A 23,530-nucleotide genomic window follows, 5' to 3' on the forward strand; every position below is an offset into this window, starting at 1 on the left:
TCGACCAAATACAGACAGCTGTCATCTGCATTTATGTACTGCGATAGATATATAAATTTAAAAAGTACATAAATTATGAATAATGTGTTATTGAAACAAACTGTTTTCACAGAAATGCTGCTCATACTAACCAGAAACTTCCAATGTACATTTCCAATGTTCACAAAGGATAAAACGGCTCTGTAGTTGTCAAAGTTCACCTGACATATTAGGAATTAATTACAAATTTGCAACGATACTTTTTCCATTTCGAGACATTAATTAAATTTTAAAAAATTAATTCTAGAATATATTTAATTTTTTTTTTACCTTGGACAAGCTTTGTCTCCTGATTAGTTCTCTCTCCACAGAGGATCACACCGCTCGTGTAGTGGTTCATAATGTAGATATTATTCCCCAGATTTAGCCGAATGGCCCAGTGGTGCAGGAGACTTTCAATGACCTGAGGAGTTTAATAAATAACCTTTTATTACTTTGTAAACATGATAAAGTTTTGGAATACAAAGGTTAATAAAGATTTTTTTACTTACGTATACTCAGTATTCAGTCATGAGGATATGCCTGGAATGTCGATCTAAAGTAGTACTTACTGAATGTGTAGGGAACAACTAATGTTCTGCCCCAGCTTTAACGTTAACCTTATGCAGTACCTCTTCTAGTTTTCCTGTAATCTGAGCTCAAAGATGAGGACATTAAAAGTACAGTAGAGTAAATTGGGTAAATTTCATTGTTAATTTTCTCTGAATCATACAGTAATTTGGGCTGTGGATCACAGGGGGAGGAGTGGAGATAAACTAAAACTGGGAGTGGATTGTGAAGTAAAATAGTGTCAGGACAGAAAAGACTGCGTTTCTAAGCCAGTCGGCACCGATACCGTAATATGCGTAAGAGTAGTGCAACCACATTTTCGGTGCGGCTAGCTGGACTGTGACTTCGTAAGTGAGGGCTCACTTGACCGCAGTTCTCAGGGCCACCGTATTATTATCTGATATGACCCCAAACTTTACCTGAGCGCATTGGGATGCTGAACGTGACTGAAAACCAGCCTCTATGACTCGACCTCTGATTGCATTCAGTTTATAGTCGTTGTATTATTTCATTCACTCATTTATCCTATTTGATTGTTTTTCTTTTTCCCCGTTTCATCTTTTTGGTCGTAATAGCAGCAGCCGCGCGCTTTGAGCCGCATTAACTTGAGCATGACTGATGCTACACAAATAAAGCTCTGCTGATTGATGAAACCCTCAGCCCACTCTGATTGTACAGCAGTGTCACGGGGCCGATGCCTCTTTCACCTCCTAATGAAGTGCAGACAGCAGGTGTTGTTTTGAAGCCTGCTTCCCCACCAGCTTGTGCAGATTTCAGTGTTTCACTCTGGCCTGTCAAGCTACGCAAGTCAGGGAATTCATGTTAGTTAGCAGCAGCTGATGACTGCACCGCTGCTCTCTTTATGCATGGGTACGCCCATCTCATTATCATTTCATCATTAGCAAAATTGGAAATGTTTGCATGGGAGAAATGAGGATTAGACAAATTATCAAATGTGTGTGTGCCAACATCAAATAATAGACAAATGAAGGAGGTGAGGATTAAAGAGTGTGGAAGATGAATAGAGCCGACTGTTTTAACCAGCTAAGTTTGAATGTGGTTAAAGGGGTCTCACTAAGCTTTTACGTTTCTTTACAAAGTCGATTTGAAACATTTCATTGTTATCTAGTGTTATATTACAGAATGAAGGATGAAATTTGCCCTGCCTGTCTTTGCATGTTGGTTTTAGGGCTTGTCTGGTGCTGCCAGGCTCGGCAAAGACTCCAATCCAATGTGAAGTAGTGCACAGATTTAGAACTTTGAACTGTATTTTCGTAAGTTTTACATCTTATCACCCCATTGCCATCCATACTGCAAAAAGGTAAAAGAATTAATGAAAACTTTATATTCTAAACCTATAATTAAGGACAGTCTACCAGATCGGGTTCAGGCCACTTCACATCAAAGTCGGCTGTATGTGGCCCACAATGTAAAATGAGCATCTCTCTACTATGTATGACACCGCTTGGTAGTGAGTTCAGAATTTCTGGTGGTACTTTAAAAATGTGCAAACAGACATATACAGCAGCTCTGTGTTCAGCAGCTGTCTAACTCAAACCCTGTTTTAAAAGCTCCTGCTGGTGTCTTTTGTGCAGCAGCCTGTAATATTTAAGAGAAGAAAAATAATTGACAGCTAAGTGCTTCTTTTTTTCCCCTCTACATAAAAAAGTGTGTTTTGTCGTTTTGTACACACTGCACTTCTAATACCACCGTACCCAAACGTCACAGTGAAAGTGGAGGGGAAAGGAGAGATTTCGTTAGACTTAATAACACAGAAGTGGAGGAAACAAAGTGTTTCAAACAGTGCGGGCAATTATGTGTCCAGTCTGCCAAAATGTTTTATGAAGCAGCATGTGGAGGAGAAGCGGGGCTCGGCCGAGCCTGCAGCAAAAACAGACTGTGGAGCTTTACTAAGCCTCCGCTCAATCCCTGCTTCCCCTCTTAAGTTCTGAACACATTTGAAAAGTCAAGGTCCAGAGAAACTATCGACTGACTCTGTGAGCACGTACTCGGCTGCAGATCGAATGCATATGTGCACGTGAGTCTCAAACATTTCTTTTTTTTACTGCTCTGTATTGATATGCTGCAGTCGGTTCAATTATAGGATTTAGCGCTAAACGCGCACGCTGATCTCTCAAGTAGTCCTGAAAGTCTAACAAATACCCGGAGACGGTCGGATTGAAAACCCTGAATAGTTTGTGTAAGTCCAATTTCACCTGTCAGATGAGAGCACAACAAGAATCAGCTGTATTATTTGTTCTCCGTAAGGGCTGGAACCTGTGCTCGGCCTTAAATTTGAAGATGATGAGCAATCTCAAGAGTTTTGCTTATCCAGCCGCTCATTCATCACTGGATTGATATTTTCGCATTTGTCTAAATAAATCACATTTGGCAGGCTCGACTCGCTCACTCACTTATGTGTGCATGCACAAACCCGAGGACGAGCTGCCTTCCTGATGTGCTTTGCGCTGCAGCTACGTCCCGAGGAAAGTGTCTACTTATCTGAGCTGTATTAGGCTGCAGAACACATGCAAACTCATAGATCAGGCCTGCTGCTCCCAGCAGACGAAGTTTCCCCACATTTGCATTCTGTCCCATCATTAGTCCAGCTTTGCTCCAGTTTGTCACGTTGGGGTGGTAATGAATAAATTCAGAGCGCTCCTCTGGTTTGTGTTTTCCAGCAAATGCACTCTCTAAATGTAAAAAAAAAAAAAAAAAAAGAGTCTATAATCTGCATTTGCACATGTATGAGAAACTGAACGCACATCTGTCTGCACTTGTCAAAGAGATTGCAGCAGTGTGACAGTGAGAGTTATTTAACATCTGCCAGCAGTATTCAGATCAGGTCACGAGGACCTGCTCTTTGATTCTCATACATACATGATGCATGTTCAGAGCTGACAATGGCACACAAACACTAATGACATCTCTGCTCACATGAATGTGATGCAACTGCATGAGAATGTTGCTAACCCTCCTCTTTGCTGCAGCCTCGGTGTCCTGCAGCTCAACTCTTCACCTTTGCCCCCTCAGTGCTCCCTCCGGTCTGTGGCTAATTAGGAGGCAGCCAAGCGTCACGCCTGGGTTATTTTATCTCCAAGAAAAACTTTCCTCATGCCTGATCGTGGCAGACGACTGCCCCTCCCCGAGGCTGCTTCTCCTGGAGTTCTCTTCCTGTGGAAATAAGGTTCTCACTCCCCACTTTCACCAAGTGCTTCATCATAAGGCATCATCTGATGGTTGGGGTTCTCTCTCTGTTTTATGGTGTTGTGGAGTTGTCACAGAGTCTGACAACAAAGAAAGAGCAAGCTTATCACTTAAACAGGATGTCTGCAATCCAACACCAACAGCAAAACAATGTTCACTCCAATGCCCAATGAGCAACAGCGGTAAGAAAGAACTTCCTTTTAACAGGAAGAATCCTCCGGCAGAACGAAGCTCAGGGAGGGGGAGGGGCAGCCAAGAGGGAGAAGAGAACCAAGACGGGACAAAAGACACACCGTCGGAGGAAGTGCAGAGAAGAAGAATAACTAATGATTAAATGCAGAGTCAAACTGGAATAAAAAGAACTGAGTGAACTCAGTGCATCATGGGAAGTCTGCAGCAGCTTAGGCCTATTGCAGCAGCTCTAAGGGAGGATTCAGGGTCACCTGATCCAGCCCTAACTATAAGCTTTATCAGAAAGAAAGGTTTGAAGCCTAATCTTAAAAGTAGAGAGGGTGTCTGTCGCCCAAAGCCAAACTGGATAGAGCTGTCTGAAAGCTGAAGGCTCCGCCCTCCATTCTGTCTCCATTGTGAGATGTTTGTTGTGTCACAGCTGCTAATCTTTTGTCTCCAAGTTTTCCCTCCATCCCCACTGCAGCAGATGGATGTCCCTCCCTGAATCTGCTTCTGCTGGATGTCACTTCCTGTTCAAAAAGAGTTCTTCCTCCCCACTGTTGCCAAGTGCCTACTTCTAGAGGTTTTTGGTGGATTGTTGAACTTCACCAACATCGTACCGTCTTTACCTTATAGTATGAACTTCTTACCTTTCTTACCTCTACGGGACATTCAGATCACTGGGCGACCTCTGCATCACTCCAGCTCGTCAAAAGTTTGTATGGCTCAAGGCAGGACAGCAGGATGTCCAGTGTTAAAACCAGAGCAGACTTTGGACCTAATTAAGTTGCACAGACATGTGATCATGAGCGGGAAGTGACACACGCACGCAACACAAACTTGCACCTTTTCTCTGAACTACAGATTCCTAAAGTTAAGGCTCATTGAATATTACCCCACTAAAACGACCATTAGTAAACACAGCAAACCCTTAGTATTGCTTCTGCCTCTCAGAGCCAATCAAGAAGCAATGGGGTGTTTGCCCCTTCTGCTTACTGCTGTTATAGTGCTAGCGTAAGCCTCTGCAGCCGTCACCAAGGCTGATTCCCATTAGAACAAACCTATTTGGCTTGCATTACAAACCCATTCAATCAGGCAGCCATGCTCTGCTTTTTCGTTTAAGCCCGGAGGCTGAGAGTGTATCCAGCCGCTGTCGTTCAATAAGTGAATGGGTTATTGCAGCTGAGTCTCCGTATCAACCTCATTTTCTCCTGGGCTTAGGGGAGAAAAAAAATCATGTTTTTGTGCAATTGTTGTGCAACAATTTGTATTTATAACCCATTTTAAAATAAGATGAAGTGCTGTACACTGTGTTCGCTCACTGAATATTCAACAGTCACGGATGAGTGCAGTGATTTCCATGTTTAATGGCAGACAGGTGGAGGAGCAGCTATTCAGGCTGCCAGCGGTGATGTCACAATGACCTCTCCTGGCACGGTGAGCAGGAGCCTCATGGCGTCCTTTATGCAACAATCAAGTGTCATCATTTGTGAGGACCTGTGTTAAATCATATGGAGCAGCCCTGCATAGGCTCACAGCAACTGGTGGGGAAATGCTACGACCTAGCTGTGAATTAACTTGAGTGATGTAGCTGTACTAGCCATAGCTTCAGTGTCATTATCACTCCCTGCATCACACGAGTGTGTGTGTGTGTAGCCTGCAGAGGGGAGATAAGGGTACTGGCTCCCAGGCCCCTCTGCAGAGCATGAACTTCTCTTTAGATTTCACCTGTGCACATTTCTAATTAGTTTATTATACTTTAATTTCATACAGCACTGATTTTGAAAGTGTTTCGGTGAAATACACAAAACAAATGACGAAACCTGCTCTGTGCAGCTGCCGCGATATGAGTGACCAACTGGAACAGGCAGGAATAGAATTTGGCTACCTTAGACAGATTGGAACAGCTGTGGGGAAATGATGTTTAAAGAAAAGCTGGCACGGTGGAGAATGGGGAGATTAATGCTTAATTAACACTTAAATCTGTGGATGGGTGGACATCTATGTCAAATAATGGGGATGTGTGAGGAAAGCTACACTTCCTATGATATCTGCCGTTTGGTGCTTGTATTTAAATGGTAAGTTGGCTCCCTGTAATCTTGAATAGGAGCAGGTCTGCTTCATTGGTAAAGTTAGGAAATGGTCAGTGGGTTTAAAATACAGTTTTTTATAACATTAATCTGATGTTAACAGGATACGCTTCTTTATTTTTCCTTTTTTTGTAACTGGAGGTGACAGCACTTTAAGTTACTTAACTTACAATGTAAAGATTATAACAGCAGCTTTCATAAATAACCTATGCAGTAGGTTTCTGTGGGAGGAGCGATGTGCAGTAAGAGAGCCATTACTTCCTGGTTGCGGTTCAGCCTGGAGGTTTGTCTTTGCTCGCTGTAGGTAAATGCTAAACAGATTAAATAACTTTTTACGGTTGTTTCCAGAGCAAAGAGTGTGGATGTAATGTTTTTACATACAGCATGTCTAAATTGTGTTAAACAACACTAATGTCCTTTGGTGTTTCTTAAACATGAGTCAGTTTTGCCTACAAAATGCTAGCTAGCATGCTGCTTACGTTTGCTGATGAGCCTCTTTATGACCATTCGATGTACACCCATAATGACACACACTGCTCTAAACCATAGCCAGATGTTAAACCACAACAATAACTAAGCAAAAGAAACAACTGGCTGCACTGGTTGATGCTGATTGCTTTCAGGTCGCTGCTGCTAGCTTAACAAATTGTGGGTGCTGTAAAATGTGTGACGGTTGCTGATGTCCCTAATTATTACAGAAAGTTATTGTAGTAAAAATCAAATGACACGATATTATCTTTTGGGACCACAGCTCCACAGGGCCCCAACCAATCAGGACCACATCTCAACTCAGAGAGAGAGAATTCTTCAGCTGTCTGTCAATTAAAAACAGGCTGACGTGAAACAAAAGTATCTGAATTTAGGAGTCAAATTCATGTCCCAGTTTTTGTTATAGTAGTGATAAAAATTACTTTTCTTTTTTTACATTTGGTGTTTCCAAATTAGTTCAAAGACCTCCCATACCCTCATCCATCCATCCATTGCTGCCTGTTTTGCTGCAGTCACCTTCACAGTAGCTGAAAGGGTTTGAAGTTCACTTGCCTTTCTTCATCCCCAGATCCCACCCCGCCTCACTTTCCATCTGGACTGAACAGGAAGGGCTGGGCCCGGGCCTGTGGGCTGCGCACAGAAACCCCAGGGAGCAGAGCTGACGCTGAGATACTTATTGCTTCATTGGGATTCTCACTGGATCCAATCACACTGTCAAGCTTGGATACGAGGCCTGTCTCCCCAGGCAGCGGATACAGCGCGCGCACTAACTCACAGAGTTTTGAACATGACTCGCTGACACTTACAGATGGAGATGCAGACATACAGTATAAATGTGCACCCACGTACTCACACACCCTCCTCTGGCATCGCACACCTCTATCATCACAAGCCTGCTGATGTTCCTGACTGCAGAGCAACAGCGGAGCGCTGTTTTGGTGCACGGCTCCTCTCTCCTGTATCTTTTGCAGCCAAGATTCATCCGAGGAAACTAACCTGCTTGAATTTTGTTCCACCTCAGTAGTAATCAATTCAATGTTATGGTAATATTTCTCCAGTGTCAGTAAATTAAAACAGAGTAGATGTATTTCACTAAAATGCTCAAAGAGATCGATCAGACAAAAGAAGTTTAAATCTTAATGCTAGGTTGTAGTCTGTAAAAACATTTAACTCCCTTGTCTGGTAATTTTCACTAGAGCCGTTTCTCTGCTTCTGTGTACTCTCAATCCTGATTTCAAGTCTTCAAACCTTCACAAAAAATATTTTTATGTTTGTGCAAACAGTGACTCCTGTATGCACACGGAAACTACTCATGGAGTTCCACAGGGCTCTATGCCAGGTCTGATTTTTTTTTTTTTTGAGGGTTTTTTGCCTTCAGTGAATACGATTGGAAACACAGACACGTCAGACTTGAACGTAAGCCGTGGCATTCCAGCCAAATGCTATAAGGGTGCCTGCTCAACCAGTGAGCTAAAATACCACTGTTTCTAATGTAATCCTGGTCTTAGGCCTCAGTACATTTTAATTGCATTGCAGGTGACATATACCACATAAATTTCTCTGTGGAAGCAGGTGAAACAAATCACATGGTGTCTTAAAGACATTTAGGCCTGGAAGACTGAAAATTGTTTACATCTAAATTCTGATAAAACTGAAGTTGTTGTATTTGGCTCTAAACTCCCGTCAGTGCAACTGTAAAGAATTTCTGACCAAAATATATTAATATAAACCTTTTAGGGACTTCACTCTGTCTGCTGCACAATATTGCAAAATCTAATAGACTAATAGACTCCAGTTTGTTTAAATAAATGGACACTATCCTTCACACACTGACGTTAATTATGGAGTTCCACAGGGTTCAGTGCTAGGACCAGTTCTGTTTACATTATACGTGCTTCACTTAGACAGTGTCACCAATTAGTTAAACTGCAGGGAACAGCAGGTGTTTATGCCTTAACATAAAAAACTAACTGAAACGACATCAGTTGATTCAAAATGCTGCAGTAAAAATACTAACAGGGACCAGAAAGAGATAACATATTTCTTCTATATTAGCTTCTCTTCACTGGTTTCCTGTTAAATCCAGAATTGAATTTAAAATCCTGCTGCTCACATAAAAGGTCTTGAATAATCAGGCCCATCTTATCTCATCTTAATGACCTTGTCGTACCAGATCACCAGATTAGAGGCAGCAGTCTGGTTCTCAGACTGCTGGCTTACTTGCGGCTCCAAGAGTATTTTTTGTTATAGCATATAGTAGATCAGGTGACACTGAATCCTACCAAGGGTACGCTGCAATAGGTCCAGGCTGCTGTGGGATCCCATGATGCCTGGAGTGTTTCTTCTTCACTTACTTTTTTTGCTCACGATGTGTTTATACACCTCTCTGCGTTTAATTATTAGTTACTATCTGCCTCTCCAACAGTATGTCTCTGTCCGCTCTTCTCCTCCTCATCTTAACACTTGCGGCAGATGGCCCCGCCCCTCCCTGAGCCTGGATCTGCTGGAGGTTTCTTCCTGTTAAAACGGAGTTTTTCCTTCCCACAGTCTGTGTTTGCTCAGAGGGGGTCATACAATTGTTTTCTTTGTATTATTGTAGGGTCTTTACCTTACTGTAGGAATAAAACTGAATTGAAAGTTAGGCTGGACGGTCCTAATGCCATCCATTATCAGGATGTCCTAGTTCCTCCATGGGGAGCTCACCGGAGCCCGCTTCCACCAAAGGTTTCCTCTCGTCAAACTGAGTTTTTTGCCAATAATGCGACCTTACAGCTTAATAAAGTGTCTGGAAATTATTTGTGATTTTAGTCTATAAAAATAAATGGCACCAAATAAAAAAGTATATATACTCATGCCATTATGATTATGTATGCATGGAAACAAATACCTTCACGTGTTAAAACTCCTGAGGTCCTGGAGGCGGTCCCTAGATGGCACTGTGTCCACTGGTCGAGAAAGCAGCAGCCCCCCTGTTTATCATGCAGCGGTGAGAGCCTGTAAAAGCTTTTGTCGATGGAAGTGAAGATTTAGAGCCCCGATTAGCACATTCATATCTTGGCAGTTAATTAGGGCTGAGGAGCTAACTGAAAGCTTTGGCTGCACAGTGATGGAGCAGAAGAATAGGAGGTGGTGTGCCCCTCACAACGAGACAGTGAATTTAGTATATATATATACACACACACACACATATATGTACACCTGACTATTCTGCTAATGTATCACAGCGTGCACCCACTGAGACATATGAATATGAATGCTTAACCCACACGAGCACAACCGCTAAGCCATTTTTCTGCAAACTTTGATATGGCTTAAGCATACCTAATGGATATGCACACCTACACCCACAGAGACACGCTCGTCTTTTTGTTGTGTGTGTGTGGGTGAGTGTGTGTCAACGTGCGTGTGCGCCCTTCATAAGTTAAGGTCAGCAGGCTCATATTTTACCTGTCAGGACTGATCACCGTCGCCTTCACAGCTGCTTTGCTTCGTTCCCGGGGAGGATACAGCATCTCTCCTGAATGTTTACCGAGATCCTGCATCTCTACAATCTATACAGGGGATCTATAAAATGCCACAGCTGCAGACGTTCCCAGTGCGCAAAGGTGTTTTACAGCATCCTGCTCCAGTGTGGGAAGCAGCAAAACACATTCCACCTGTAATCAGCAAAAGGGCTGATGTGCTGCCCTTATAAAGCTGCTGTTTATGTGAAAGGGAAAAAAACATGGCATAAAGCTTTTAAGTGGAATTAACCACTTCATTAGTTGAAGTAAAATTTCATGACAGGTCAACTGTCGGCCTTTAAATGCACCAACGGGAGCTGTGCTGCTCCCTCGCTGTCGTTCCACGGGCCCTATACGGCGCGAAAGCAAAGCTAATGCAGTCAAATGCACGCAGCAACCCATTTGGAAAAGCCATTAGCAAATGTAAATTGTTTTTCTGTCAATTAAGATATGAATTATCCAGCCGACATCAGAGGGATTGATGTAATCTACTTCTACTAATTTGACTAAAAGGAAAAGTAGTTGCTACACATAAAATCCAATCAATAAACTTTGTCAGCCAACAACTGTGTAAGCAAATGGCTTGTGAATATCAAATGGATATGTTTCCTCCACTGGCACCCTGCTGGTGTAAACCTGAAAGTGACTAATGGTTGTGAAAATAACAATACCTCACTGTTTTCAGTAAGTGTGCCAGTGGGCATTACACCACCTAAATGTTTTAAACCCGGTTTCTTTTTTCTACACGCTGCTTGTTGGGGGGGAGGGGGGTATTCATTTGGATCACGATAACTGCAAATATTTACTTGTTCTTTATTTGGGAAAATATTTGACTAAAATAAGAGCGCTTTTTCTTTACCCTCTGTATTTCCTGCTGTGATTTATGCTGTAATTACCTTCCCCGGTGTTTGTTTTGCTTCTCATTTCTCTCGATGTTATTGCTAAGTGTCATGTTAAGTGGCTCACAGTGCTGGCCTTTTATTTTAATCTCTGGCCTCTGCAGTGTGGAGAGAAAAAATGACTTTTTATCAGCACGTCATAAAAATATGCAGAAGACAGTTATATTTTGGATTAAGGGGATTTTCTGCTTGTTGATTGCCATGAAACCAGCCTCCTTTCTTTACAAACAAGCTTGCAATTAGACTGAGATTCACATTCCAGTGTAATGTTGTAAATGAGGCTAAGAGGCTGTGACAGACGTTCCTGAACATAAATCAGCTCTGACAGCTGAGAGATAAAGGTAGAGAAGTTCTGCCCCTGGTGCACGGTGCTCTGCAGCCTCCGGCTCAATAAAAAAGAAGACCAGATAAATATTTAGTGATTTAAAAAAAAAAAAAAGAGCTTATAAAGGAGCGAATGGTGAACGGCGATATAAAGATTATAAAGATCAGATTTCTCTCTTAGAAAAACCTAAACAATTATCACAGTTAAAGACATTTAATTGCTGCTAATATCCTGTTGAATCAAGTACAAAACAGAGCTAAATCACAGCCTGGAGTGAGCCTGAACTACACAAACCAACGAGAACCAGCTAAGTGTGGAACTGCATGAAACTCACGTTCTTTGCAGTGGCCAGCAGGTGGCGACTCAACTGCTTGCAAATAGAAATCTCATTGCACAGAAGTCTACGAGAAAATGAACCTATGTCTTATTAATATGACCTCAGTAAATCCTTGTCTGATGAGCTTATGGTCTCAGTATCTACTTTTAAATCCTATTTATCATAGTACAAAGTCCACTTAGTAAATTATGGTACCTTTAGAGTCAGACAGGACAGTGCGGTTTGTTTTACAAGTCACAAAAAGTGTGCAGTGTTCTTGGTGTCCTGGTTAAAATGTTACTTGTGATGTAACAGGAGGATAACAAGCCTTGAAACACTGTAGCATTTCCATCTGCTGCAGGTTCTGTGGGCCTCCAGCTAAAGTGTAAGATAGAGCTGACATCAACCATGGGAGAAGACACTGGTGAAACAGCTGACTTATATTTTAAGGCAACCAACCAGCGACCTGGTCTTTACGACTAGGCCTATAATAATGAAAACAAAATATATTGGGGTGGCCATCGATTTGTTTGGAGGGCATGCTCTTATAAACTGGATATGTCCTTTTCTTAGATATGTTACACGAGGGGTCAGCTGGCGGCAGCAGAGTTAAAGATGCAAAGATGTTCGTAAAATCTCTTCCTGGTGAACAGGATTAGAAATGAGTGCTTTGAGGGACAGTTTGGAGAAAGTTAGAGAGGCAACCACCAGGATCCCTGAGCCTGGTGCTACCAGAGGTTTCTTCCTGTAAAAAGGGAGTTTTTCCTTCCCACTGTCGCCAAGTGCTCAGAGGGGGTCATCTGTTCATTGGGGTTTTCTGTATTTGTCGCGTCACACTGAGGCAACCGTTGCTATGATTTGGCGCTATATAAATAAAACTAACCACTAAGTTGCTAACTCTCTCTGCTATTTGGTGCAGAATAGATGGTGTCACCCCCCCCAGTGTCAGGTTACATTTCACTGTGTGTTATACTTGTATAACTATGCATGTGACAAATAAAGAACCTTGAACCTTTGTCGTTTGACAGTTTTTTGCAAAGATCAGCTGCTTGCAATGTTTTAAATACGAGAGCAGTGAGAGTGCAAAACACCAGCGTGCACCGTAAAGCTGAGGCGAACTGAGCCGAATGGGGTTTGTTATACGAGTGGCGCCCTTCTCACGGTGATTTTGCCGCTCGCCTTTTGGCAGCAGGATGAAGTGAGGAGTGAATGTCGCTGCTTGTTAAAATGAATGCCGTTTGCTTGCGCATTAACTTTTTATTGTGTTGACTTATGCAGAGCAAATTTCCTCTGATTTTTGGCGGAGGACTGAAAAGAAGAATCCCTCTGCCTCTGAATATATAAATAATAATAATAATAATAATAAAAAAGGCACTCCTCCTTCAGCTGAACGAAACCCCTGCTGGCCTCCTTGTTCCCATAGCCTGGGAGGATGAATGAGTTAATATGTAGTCATTGTGTGAGCTGGATATACTCACACACGGCACTCTGATATCCTACATCAATGGGCTATTGCAAGTTAATGACCAGCTCTGTGAAGGCCCATTTGCACGAAATATGGACAGTGTAAAAACGAGCTGGGAAAGCAGGTGCTGCCGCCATTGAGTAGCTCATAACCCGGCCATATGGTCGTGAAGAATCTCATTTGGCTGCGCGCTCTCACAAAGACTCAACTCTAAAACCCAAAGCCATTCCTCTAGTGTTGTGAAGACTCTGGACCCTCTAATAATCATTCTCTCCCCTCATCCCTTTTTCTCTTGTTGCATCAATGAGCAGTGTATGAATTTGCATAATCATCTATAGGTAAATGATAACGTTGAGCTGCTCCGCTCCGGACTTCATTTGAATAGAAATGGTGCCACTTTTTGGTATAAAAGGAAATCAGCGAAGTGATAACAAATGGATGAGAAACTGCGCTTCGGCGAATGGCCTCAGATAGATTCTATCTCCATCCTCTTTCAGCGTCGTCTCCCGTCTTTCTTAGCACAACAGGGACGAAGCGAGTGACAGCATCCTGCAGTCTAACCACCCAAAATAAGTTTGGGAACAACTTTTTCCTTTTTTATTTCTGGGAATTGTTTGGAGTCAAAAAGGAGAAGCAGAAGACGATAATTAAACTGGCTGAAAAAGCCAAGTACCAACACAAAAAATCAAAGTGAACATACACACCGACTGATTTGCATGAAAACAGAAGAGGACAAATAATTTCAGCAATAAATAAATGACATTAAAAAAGAAAAACCCGACATATTGTCGGAAGATAATGTCGTATAAATGAGACATGAAATTAGCTATACAACGACAGAAAAAAATCGAATGCAAAAAAGTGACGAGCTGATCAGACAAGACGATACAGTAAAAAAAAAAAGACAGAAAAAAGGAACAAAATAAAAAACATCTGTAAGCCAGTAAGGTTCTAGCAATAGATCTCCAAATCCATCATAATCTGTCTTTATTCTCGTTTCATTTTTTTTGAATTTCCAATAAAAAAATAAATAAATGACATGATGAAAGCAACTTCAGAATAAGGAGGAGTCCCTAAGACAAGATCTGAGGGAGGCGTCTTCTATCCGACTGACGGCTTCCGGTGGTCAAATATTCATGCGACTGAAGACAAACACCATCCAGGGAGACCAGACTTGTCGTCTAACAGCATTTGTTCCCTGCCTAAACAAATGTTCCTGTGCACATCACTTTCTCATCTCCAGGCAAAAGAATAAAAATGCTTCGTTTTGTTTGCTGTTTTCCTTTTTCCAGTCATGTTGCTACAGCAGAAAAATCAAATCAAACAGTCCATCTATACAAGAAGAGGATAAAAAATAACTCAACAGGAACTGGAATCTTCTGTACAACATTTGACCTGCAAAGCACGACGGCTAGATGTAATAAAATATGTAAACATGTTTTTGACACAGTCGTCTGAACAGCTAGAATCACACCGGAGTAAATCTTCAGCCTGTGTTTGTTTTTCTTCATTAAGATTGTGACAATTACATCTTCATCAGACACATTTTATGGTAATGCATTTTTGCCACAGCGTCATATCGGTAAAAGGAAACAGAGGAACGACCGAAACAATAAAAAGAAATCAAATGAAAAGGGAAAAGAAGAAAAATGCTATCAGACGTTTGAAACTCTGAGAATTAACATTGTACAGTTTGCCTGGTGGATCCACTCTTGCACGCTTGAATGCCGTCTAGAATTTGGATGCCCTGCATAGCAGTCCAATCCTTAACTGAGACGTGAGGGCGGGGGGAGAAAAATATTGAAATACATTACTGTATTACATCCTGCTGAGCTCTGCCTAGTCGACCCTGACTGGCCATCATCCTTAGAAAAACAAACTAAAGAAAACAAAAAAGTGAAACTCAATATATAAATAAACAAACTACTGATTGATTGAATAAATAAAAAATAATAAAAGAAAAACAAGAAACACGTATACGTTACCTCACATCGCATCCATGAAAGCTACATTTAATGAAACCGCTTTGTAACGCAAAATCAGGGTTTGACTTCCAACTTTCCCCAACAATCATTGTTTCTTGAGGTCCCTCACTTACACAAGATGCCAGCACCACGTCACATACACCTCACATGCATGCTCAGAATGGCCGAAATGACAGTGATCGTATTTTACAGGGTTACAATGGACAAGGTCGTCAGAACTCCAAGGATCACACACCTCTTAGACAGTCACTTGGGGTCGTGTGGGTGTTAAAGTGATGTTATTCACACTGCCGGATGTCTCCAGCAGGGACTCCTTAAAAGTGTCCACGCTGAGTCCCGGTGCAGCTGTTACTGCATTGTCTCTCTGTAATGCTTACAATAGTAAGTGTGCTTCCATAAGCCAAAGTTCTTTTTTGTAAATGTTTCTGCGACTCAGTAAGTCTCGAGTTCTAAAGAGATTTGATTCTTTTTAAATCACAGTTGCCAATATGGTACTGTCAAAGTGTTCTTAACTTTGTTCCAAACAGTTTGTAGCTTTATGGGTCGGGAAATGACTGGATTTCTATACATAATATTCCTTGTCCTTGTCTTTCGGTCTCTTGCTACTGGCGCTGCCTTTGGCGCTGCCGCTGGGTGCTTTATCCTTCACCACAGCGCCGTTGGTTTGCGCCGAGTTGCTGATGTAGTTGCGTGTTTCGTCCACCTGGTAGGAACCCTCCTCCCTGTTCCTGTACTTGTACATGGCGTAGAGGAGAATGAGGATGCAGAGGGCGGCGGCTGAGACAATGCCCACCACCATGCCCGTGGTACTGCTGGATTCCCGGACCACCTCCGAGGCCCCCGGGGGCACCCGCTGCACGCCGGGCACCGTGGGCAGGGCGGCAGGCACCGTGCGCAGCATGGGCGAGGTGATGAAGGGGCCTCGTGGCTTGGTGCCGTCCAGATCGAAGGACGTGGGCAGTGACACCAGGACCATGTCCGGCTGCGGGGGTTTTACCTCGCGGTTGTTCATTTTCCCGGCAGGCAGCTTGGGTGGCGTGTCCGAGGGGACCGCCGCCGGCGGCGTGCCCCGGAGGTCGGGCAGAGGCGAGGTGGGTGCAGTCCTACCTGCCTCAGAGGCTTTGCTAGGCCTCAAGTCCTTGGCCTCCCACTTGGGCGCGAGGGCTTTGTAGCTGCCTTCATAGGCCGATGTGGTCAAGATCTTATCTGTTACCAGGGAGAAGGTGGTGTAAAAATCTTCATCGTCAGTCGGGGGCAGGCTAGAGTCGAAAGCTTCGCCAGAGCCAAACCCCGAAATCACCATGCCATCATCATCATCATCATCACCATCATCACCACCATCACCATCATCACAATCATCGCTGCCTCGGTCCGACAAGCAAGGTACCCCCGCCTCAGTGGCCATGGCCAAGGATTCTTTGGTGGTCTCAATAATGGTGAGGACAGGGCGGAGGGTTGGGGGGAGGGGGATGAAGGGAGAACGGGTGGATACAGAAGGGATGTCTATGGGGTCCTCGACTAGCACGGGGATAACTAGCTCCCCTCCTGGAAAGTGAAACAGAAACAAGCGCCAGTCAGACGGCAGAAAGCGTTCCATCGGCAAAGCAAGAAGCAGTCAAGCACCAAAAAGAATCGGAAAACGAAAAGTAGAAAAAGCAAAGCTCAACGTAGGGAATCAAAAGTACTGAAGAGAAAGAAAGAAAGAATCAAACAGAAAACACTGTACCAGTGCAAAAACAATGAAACTCAGAACCAAACGAGACCCAAATGAAAGAAAACAACAGCCATAAATAAGTATACATTGCATCAAAAGGCTTTGAGGGATGCACAAGGGTGAGCCACGTTAAACTGACGCCTCAAATTAATTCCTATATAAGCTGCTGCTGCATAGGAAAGCGGGAATTACTTGTGATGCTGTGGAGTTTGTGGCCCTCGTATTAGTTCTACCTCGTAATTCTGCATATATCTGCACATAAATGACTAGCCCGGGCTTTTAAGAGGCATGTTTCATTTATCTTCAAGTGTAAATCCTTTTTAGCCTAAAACTATGAGCACCGAGAGATGTGCTCTGTGGATAAAAAAGAAGCAGAGGGTATTAGCATTGGTTTTGCAATTCAAGTGCAAGCCAGTGGGCCTGAAAGCAAGTTAACTAAGTCTGAAATGAGAAACTATTTGTAAGGTGTTTCTTATACCGTAGCTGCTCGGAGCGACGCTTTTTAACCCTGCTGACCTACACGGGCTGGAAAATACTAACAAGCTTCACAAAGCATCACAATGATGAAAAATGAGAGGTTGTGTCTTTGGGCTGGAGGGTCTCCAAAGTCCCAAAACGATATCTCGCACCTCTTAGGAAGCTGATAGGCAAGTTTAGGTCTGGCTGACTGATCTACTCGCTGCAGTCACAGCTGAAATGCTGCTGGAGATGAGCGAGCCTGTCCTTCCCTCGACATTAGCGGGCTCCCCTACTTGCCCTAGCCTCTTGCCTTTTGACCCCTACAGTTACCACAGTGGCACAAAGTCACCGGGCAGTTCAGAGACACCTGAATGTTTGCTGGCTTATAACAGCTTGTAAGAGCAGTTGGACGTTATTAATTATTCACACGTAAGATCAAAAGACAGAGACATGCTTCCACATGTGTCTGCCTCTTTTATAATAAAGTCATTTGCCTTTCATTGGTTAAACCTGTTGTTGGACGACTACAAAGACTTTGAAACATTCAGATGTCTATTGAAGCTGCTTATCCTCTTGCCAAGGTGGATTGTTTGTACATTGCAAAGGCTCACAAACAGGGCACTATAAAGAGATGCAAACCTTTTGGAACAATAAAGAAAAAGAAAGAGAACACAACAGAAAATGAAAAAGGAAAAAAAATAGAAATAATAATTAAGGCATTACAAAAAAAACAAACGAAAAGAGTTTAGAGTTAGAGCAAACATCGTAAGAAACATTCACAAAGTAAAGCCACAGATAGAGCTATTTAGAGAAAGGATTAGTAAGAGGAAAATTAAAAAAAGAAAGAAAGAAAACCAAACAAAGTCAGCTCGGAAAAAAAGCCTACGAAAAAAAGATGAAACAGTTTTCAAAGGAAGAAAGCATACCATCAGTTTTGTCAACTTACATCAACAAATTGCCCGCATGATTTTGGCAGGAAGAAAAAAAAAATTTACAAAAGAAAGTTGTGTAAGAATGCCTTTGGACAAGTTAGGTTAGTTTCTTTTTAACATTTTCTGATTAAGTAAGTATATATTTCTCTCTTTTGTTCTTAGACAGGATGGTACAGGGAGGCAACAACACATACATCCACACATCATGACATGAAAATAATCTTCACCATTCTGTTCAGGATCTTTTTTGTTGTTATTTTTGGATTTTTCAGAATCATTTTATTAGAAAAAAGAAAACAGTATATCTATAATTCTTGCTTTGATTGATAAGTCTCTCCATAAATATCTACAGCCGGATTAGATGACTTTTTTTTTTCTCATTCTTTTCTTCTTTTTTTTTTTTGCTCGTTCGCTCGGCTTTAGCTTGCTCGTCAGCTACGAACAAATTGGATGACTGTACATATCTTAGAATCTCTACGTAAAGGGGGTTTCGGGAGGAGGGAGTGTGAGACGGGGTGGGACCTATGAACATACTAGGAAGGAAATGACATAGATGGGGGTGAACGTGTACATCAGTTGCCATGTCCATGTAAAGGCGGCACGAAGCGGTCGGGCGGCATTAGAGCTTTTGGCTGTAAGGAAGGGATGGGGATATACAAACAATGAGCATATACATGCCCATCTACAAAAGAGAACAGCACTCTCAACACTGACAGTTTTACAAACCCTAAGCTGCAACTTCTTTTGCCATGCACAAAAAAAGAATTCAGACTCGTTAATCTATTCGATCCCAATTTCCAATCGGAGACAAGCGCTTAACTTCACAGGTGGATGTTCGAGATCGGCACAGAAACAGTTTTGGAAAGCAGTGTTTTCAGATCGGGGCCAGGATTAGCAGTTTTTCGAGGCAGCTTCTCTTTTTTCTCTATGAAAATCTCAGTGCAGCTGCATGGTTTTGATACCCAATCTTAAGAGCCTTCTGCTGTTTACGAAACGCTAATTAGTTCATAGAGAAAAGAGGAAGTTTTGTTCTAATTAAAAAAGGAGGAGGGGGGGGGGTCATAATAAAAATAACATCGCAATTGTGATTCGCAACAAATTAGCAGTTTAAATTTAACATTGTCAGAAAAGAAACAGAGAGGTTCACATATATGTGGATTATCATATATGTACAAAAAAGGAGGAAAATAACAGATAAAGAGAGATTAGCAAGCAAGAACGAAAGGCATTAAATTTCTCACACTATCAAAGATGAACAACCAGAAAGCACACACTGAGGCAGACAAAGAGAGAGAGAGGGAGGGGGGGGGACAGTTTATAGGAAAGTGTCGCCACCTTCGTTTAACTAATAATAAGCGGGTTATTATTAGTTACCTCAATACATTTCTCTTGTTAGTATTTCTTTTTAAAACACAGGACAGGGCGTGCAATCTGGATGTACGTCAGAGAAAGAGAGGCAAATCACACAAACGCTTTCTTTCCTTTCTTTTGGAGTTTGTTTTAGTTCCACTCTAAGAAGTTGGGTTAATGCATGCTTAAGTAAGTTGCATTTAGGGAGAGTAATAATACAATAACAATACAGCAAGCCAGGGGGGACAGGTATGGTGGGGGGAGGGGGAGGGGCTTAAGAAGGGGCGGGCCAATGGTCAGTAAAGGTGACTGCCAGCAAAGGGCTGTGGGATATTTTCCTGATATAAAGAAGTCATTCACTAGCAGTTACGGTGCACCGTACGTAACCAGCACTTTCACTAATTAATACAGAGAACGGGGTAGAGAGAGATCGTCGGACGTTTAGATGCTTTGTGTTACGTGCATAACCGACAGCCTTCGTTTGACAGATAAGCATCTGCAGTTCCACAAGAGGGCACGTGGTGGATTTATCTCTGCACATCAGCTTTGGGTTAATCCTCTGCAGGCTGTTTTACAGAAACCTCATTTGGGTTTTTTTAAGCACACTGTCTCTGCGAGCGAAGCATTATTGAGTAAATATGGCATCTGTCACACTGTATTGACGGCTCCTTATCCACGCCGGCATCTAAAATGCGAATGTCCCTGTCACTGCTCCGGCCCTGATTCAGAGGATGTCATAGGACATGATTCAGCGGAGGCCTCGCACTGCATCGCTGCCATTCTCGTCTTTCACTGAAAAAAGGGGGGGGAAAGCCGCTACGTCGCCGCTACCTGTGACGTTCCAGCAAACAGCCATAAAACCGCTCTGCCCTGTTAAATAAACAGGAGCGTCTCGGAGTAAAGCGATTGCATCCGAGGCTTTTATTTATCCAACTCTGCCCTCGTTGTCTTGGCCTTGTTTGCATCCTCTCACTCCGTTCTTGGCTAACAGCTTTCGGCTACTGTTAGCTTTGTGCTATATCAACAAAACACTCGGATGGGAGGGGAGACGCTGCAGTGAAGCCCCCCGTTTTAGTAAAGTCAGCGCAGAGGACCTTGATGTTTTGTAAACACTTTAATCCTGTGTAAGCTCTTGCACAAGCGCCGCACGTCTTGCTGCATTTCAGAAGCAGACAAACACGCCGCTTTCTAATGGGTTTGCTCAACCAGATTGCGTTTGTTTTTCGAAACTCATCAAGATGGATGGGGATTTTATTCTAAAACCCTGCCATCCTAGCAAGACCACCCCCCCAAAAAACTCTCCGCTCTGATAGAGCCGCAGCCAGTTTCTCAAAGGAAGTCAGGACTTGTGACTAGTGTGTTTCTGCACGCCTACTGACTCTCCCTCCTTTTGCATCAATGAGAGAAACCCATCTACTAAAATGAAAATATGAAACGAACTCAATATTAAAGCCATTCCTCTTTTCATCCCACCATGTAATAAAGGCTGCATGCCTGTTTGCGGGCTTTTTGAAGAGGAATTAAAGTAAATACAGTAACTACTAAATGGCTGATTGACTACCTCAGCAGCTTGAGAGCTACAGATGCAGAAATCTCCAAGAAAGCACTTACTCTTCACTTTCCTCCTCTCCCCCCACTCTTTTCCTTCTCCTCGCTCCCTGGTTTGATCCCCGTGTCCATCCAAAAAGTTTGCTGAGGCTTCCGAATGGAGATGAATCCTGACGGTGTGTCAGGGATTTGACAACGCTCCGCCATAAAAGCAGAAAAGCCGGTGCACCGCGGATGAACTGATTGAATGGGATTTTTGACGCAAATTGTGGGTGAGTCAGTGGTTTGGGGCCCTGAAATCCCATTGTGGTGCAAGCATTGTGCCCAGACGCCTGCTGTAGCAGATTCATTCATCCCTACCTACTACAGGTAGGGAACTGATTACCAGAAGGCCAGCAGCACACAGATTCTCAGCGTGGATACACTTGCCAGGGATTATAAGGGTGTACCGTGCAGCGGCGGAGCTTTCTAGAAGCATGTCGTTTCAAAGCACTTTACCTCACCATTAAACTTATCTTATCGTGTCTGCGCACACGTCTGCCAGAAGAAACCTAATTTCTCACTGATGGACATTCATTTCTCTTCTAAACATTAAGAGATGTTCCGTTCACAGCTCCGATGGAGAAGTCTGTCCTGTCATGGATGCGCGAAGCACCCCCGGAAGAAGGTGCTCGCCTGTGTAGCCGCGGCGCATGGCGGATAGCTCTTAATCCGTCATCATGTGGCTGGGCCGCATTCCGGTGTATTAAATTGGCGTCTCCAACAGGCGTGGCGACTCGCCCCTGTCAGCTGGTCGATTTGCTGTACAGCCATTAGGCTGCACCTCTACACTCGGCAGACGTGTGTCAGCTGGATAACCTTTAAACTGATCCGAGGCCTGCGTCGAAGTGACAGCCGGCCCGGCGGGGCTTGACGGAATCCATAGCCGATGCCACAAGGAAACTCGGTGATCCATCCCTATCATACTTCATTCCGTACCCTGCACTTTGCTCTTCATATACAGCAGTGAAGAAATCACACAACATTACATCCCAGCCTCCAGTCTAAGATTAATCTGAACGCCAGATCCTGGACTTTATCTACCCCGGGCAAACGAGATGAGGAAACATCTATAAATACACTACATCTGTTTGATCTGCGCTGCACTTGATCAAAGGCAGAGGGTAACAGTGCATGCAGGATCATTTATGCCCTTTTTATGGAAAAACATTCTTCCCATGACATAGCTGACTGCAGCGTGGCATGCAACAGTTACACTGCGTGCTTGCTGCTGCACAATTTTGCAGGAGAGCCGTCTCTTATAGAAAACGCCTGGACTGGCTGTTGCTCAGAAAGGCTCAAACAACCTATCTGTGCGATAATGTTCAGCAGGTAGTCTGTCATTCTTATAGCACAGCAAAAAGTAAGTGTGTTAGGGAGCTGCGGTGCTTCAGGGGTGTAACAAGTGTACAAAATCCACTGAATCTCATCTCCTGAATCTACACTAAACTCTCTTTTGGCCCCTTGAAGACAAAAATTAAGATAACTTCATATTATAAAGTCAATACAGCAACTGTGTTCACTAACAGTAGCTTGTTGCAGCAGCGAGCTCAGCGCCTGTCCCTTTTTTTCCAATGCTGCAGCTGGAAACGACGCTAATGACGAGTGTGAAATTGACCCAAAGCAGTAAAGTTGCAGGTGCATGAAACTAACACACGCTGCAGTGATAATCCTCTCTGAGTTATGAGTTTCAGTATAAGTAGACTTGCCCATTAAACGCAGTCATCTGATCCAGAGGTATTGTGAAAGTTATAATATATATAAGTGAGCAGCTTGAAGCAGCTGATGTTTTGGATCCCACTTGGTCATAGTTTGAAATATCGAATCCTATTATTTACCTTAAACTGGGTAAAACAAGCAGTTTAAGCGCCTTCCTTCCTTTGATTGGCTGCCCCTCGAAAAGGTTTGAAGAGGTGGGTGGAGCTTCTGTGCCTGGGGTGACCATGTTAGTATCCACTTGCTTTGACATTACAGATAGGAGAACAGGCTGTTTGAAACAGGTTCATTTGTATATGAAACTTTGGCCGAAATTTAACATGAAGATCGAGCATCTTAAGGAACAGAATAACTGCTCCCGTTTAAATATTGTGGCATTAGTCGATCAAACCTTTCACAAATAGGTGGAAATGTCTTTTTTATGGGCTCGGAAGGTTCACATATTACAGGTTTTATGAACATTTACTAGTAGGTTTGTAATAGAGCCACCGTAACGCTCCATGTTTGACTTAAGATAAGACGTTTTTACACAGCATAGAGACAGAGGTGTAACTAATAACAATGATGATGGCTCTGTTCCAAGATTTATGAAAGCTGCCTGCCTGGTATGGCTTTTGGGCACTGCTAGAGTGGAGCAACGACATCATTAATGTTATTAGTCACACCTTTGCTTTTGCAGCTCTCACAAAAAAAAAAACAGTTCTGCTGCGACAAAGACATTTTTCCACATCCAC

General features: G+C 43.1%; 1 protein-coding gene across 4 annotated transcripts in view; it reads right to left on the bottom strand.

The window, feature by feature from the left end:
• Nucleotides 1-13,656: 13,656 nt before the first annotated feature.
• Nucleotides 13,657-23,530, bottom strand: part of nrxn3b (neurexin 3b) — a 346,499-nt gene continuing 336,625 nt past the window's right edge. For all 4 annotated transcript variants that reach the window (XM_080883239.1, XM_080883238.1, XM_080883237.1 and 1 more), the window contains one exon: nucleotides 13,657-16,583. In XM_080883239.1, coding sequence (XP_080739365.1) covers nucleotides 15,601-16,583 — 983 coding nt within the window. In that variant the 3' untranslated portion in view covers nucleotides 13,657-15,600. The remainder of the gene's footprint in view (nucleotides 16,584-23,530) is intronic.

This window comes from Rhamphochromis sp. 'chilingali' (assembly GCF_963969265.1).
Source record: "Rhamphochromis sp. 'chilingali' genome assembly, chromosome: 5".
Taxonomy (NCBI): domain Eukaryota; kingdom Metazoa; phylum Chordata; class Actinopteri; order Cichliformes; family Cichlidae; genus Rhamphochromis; species Rhamphochromis sp. 'chilingali'.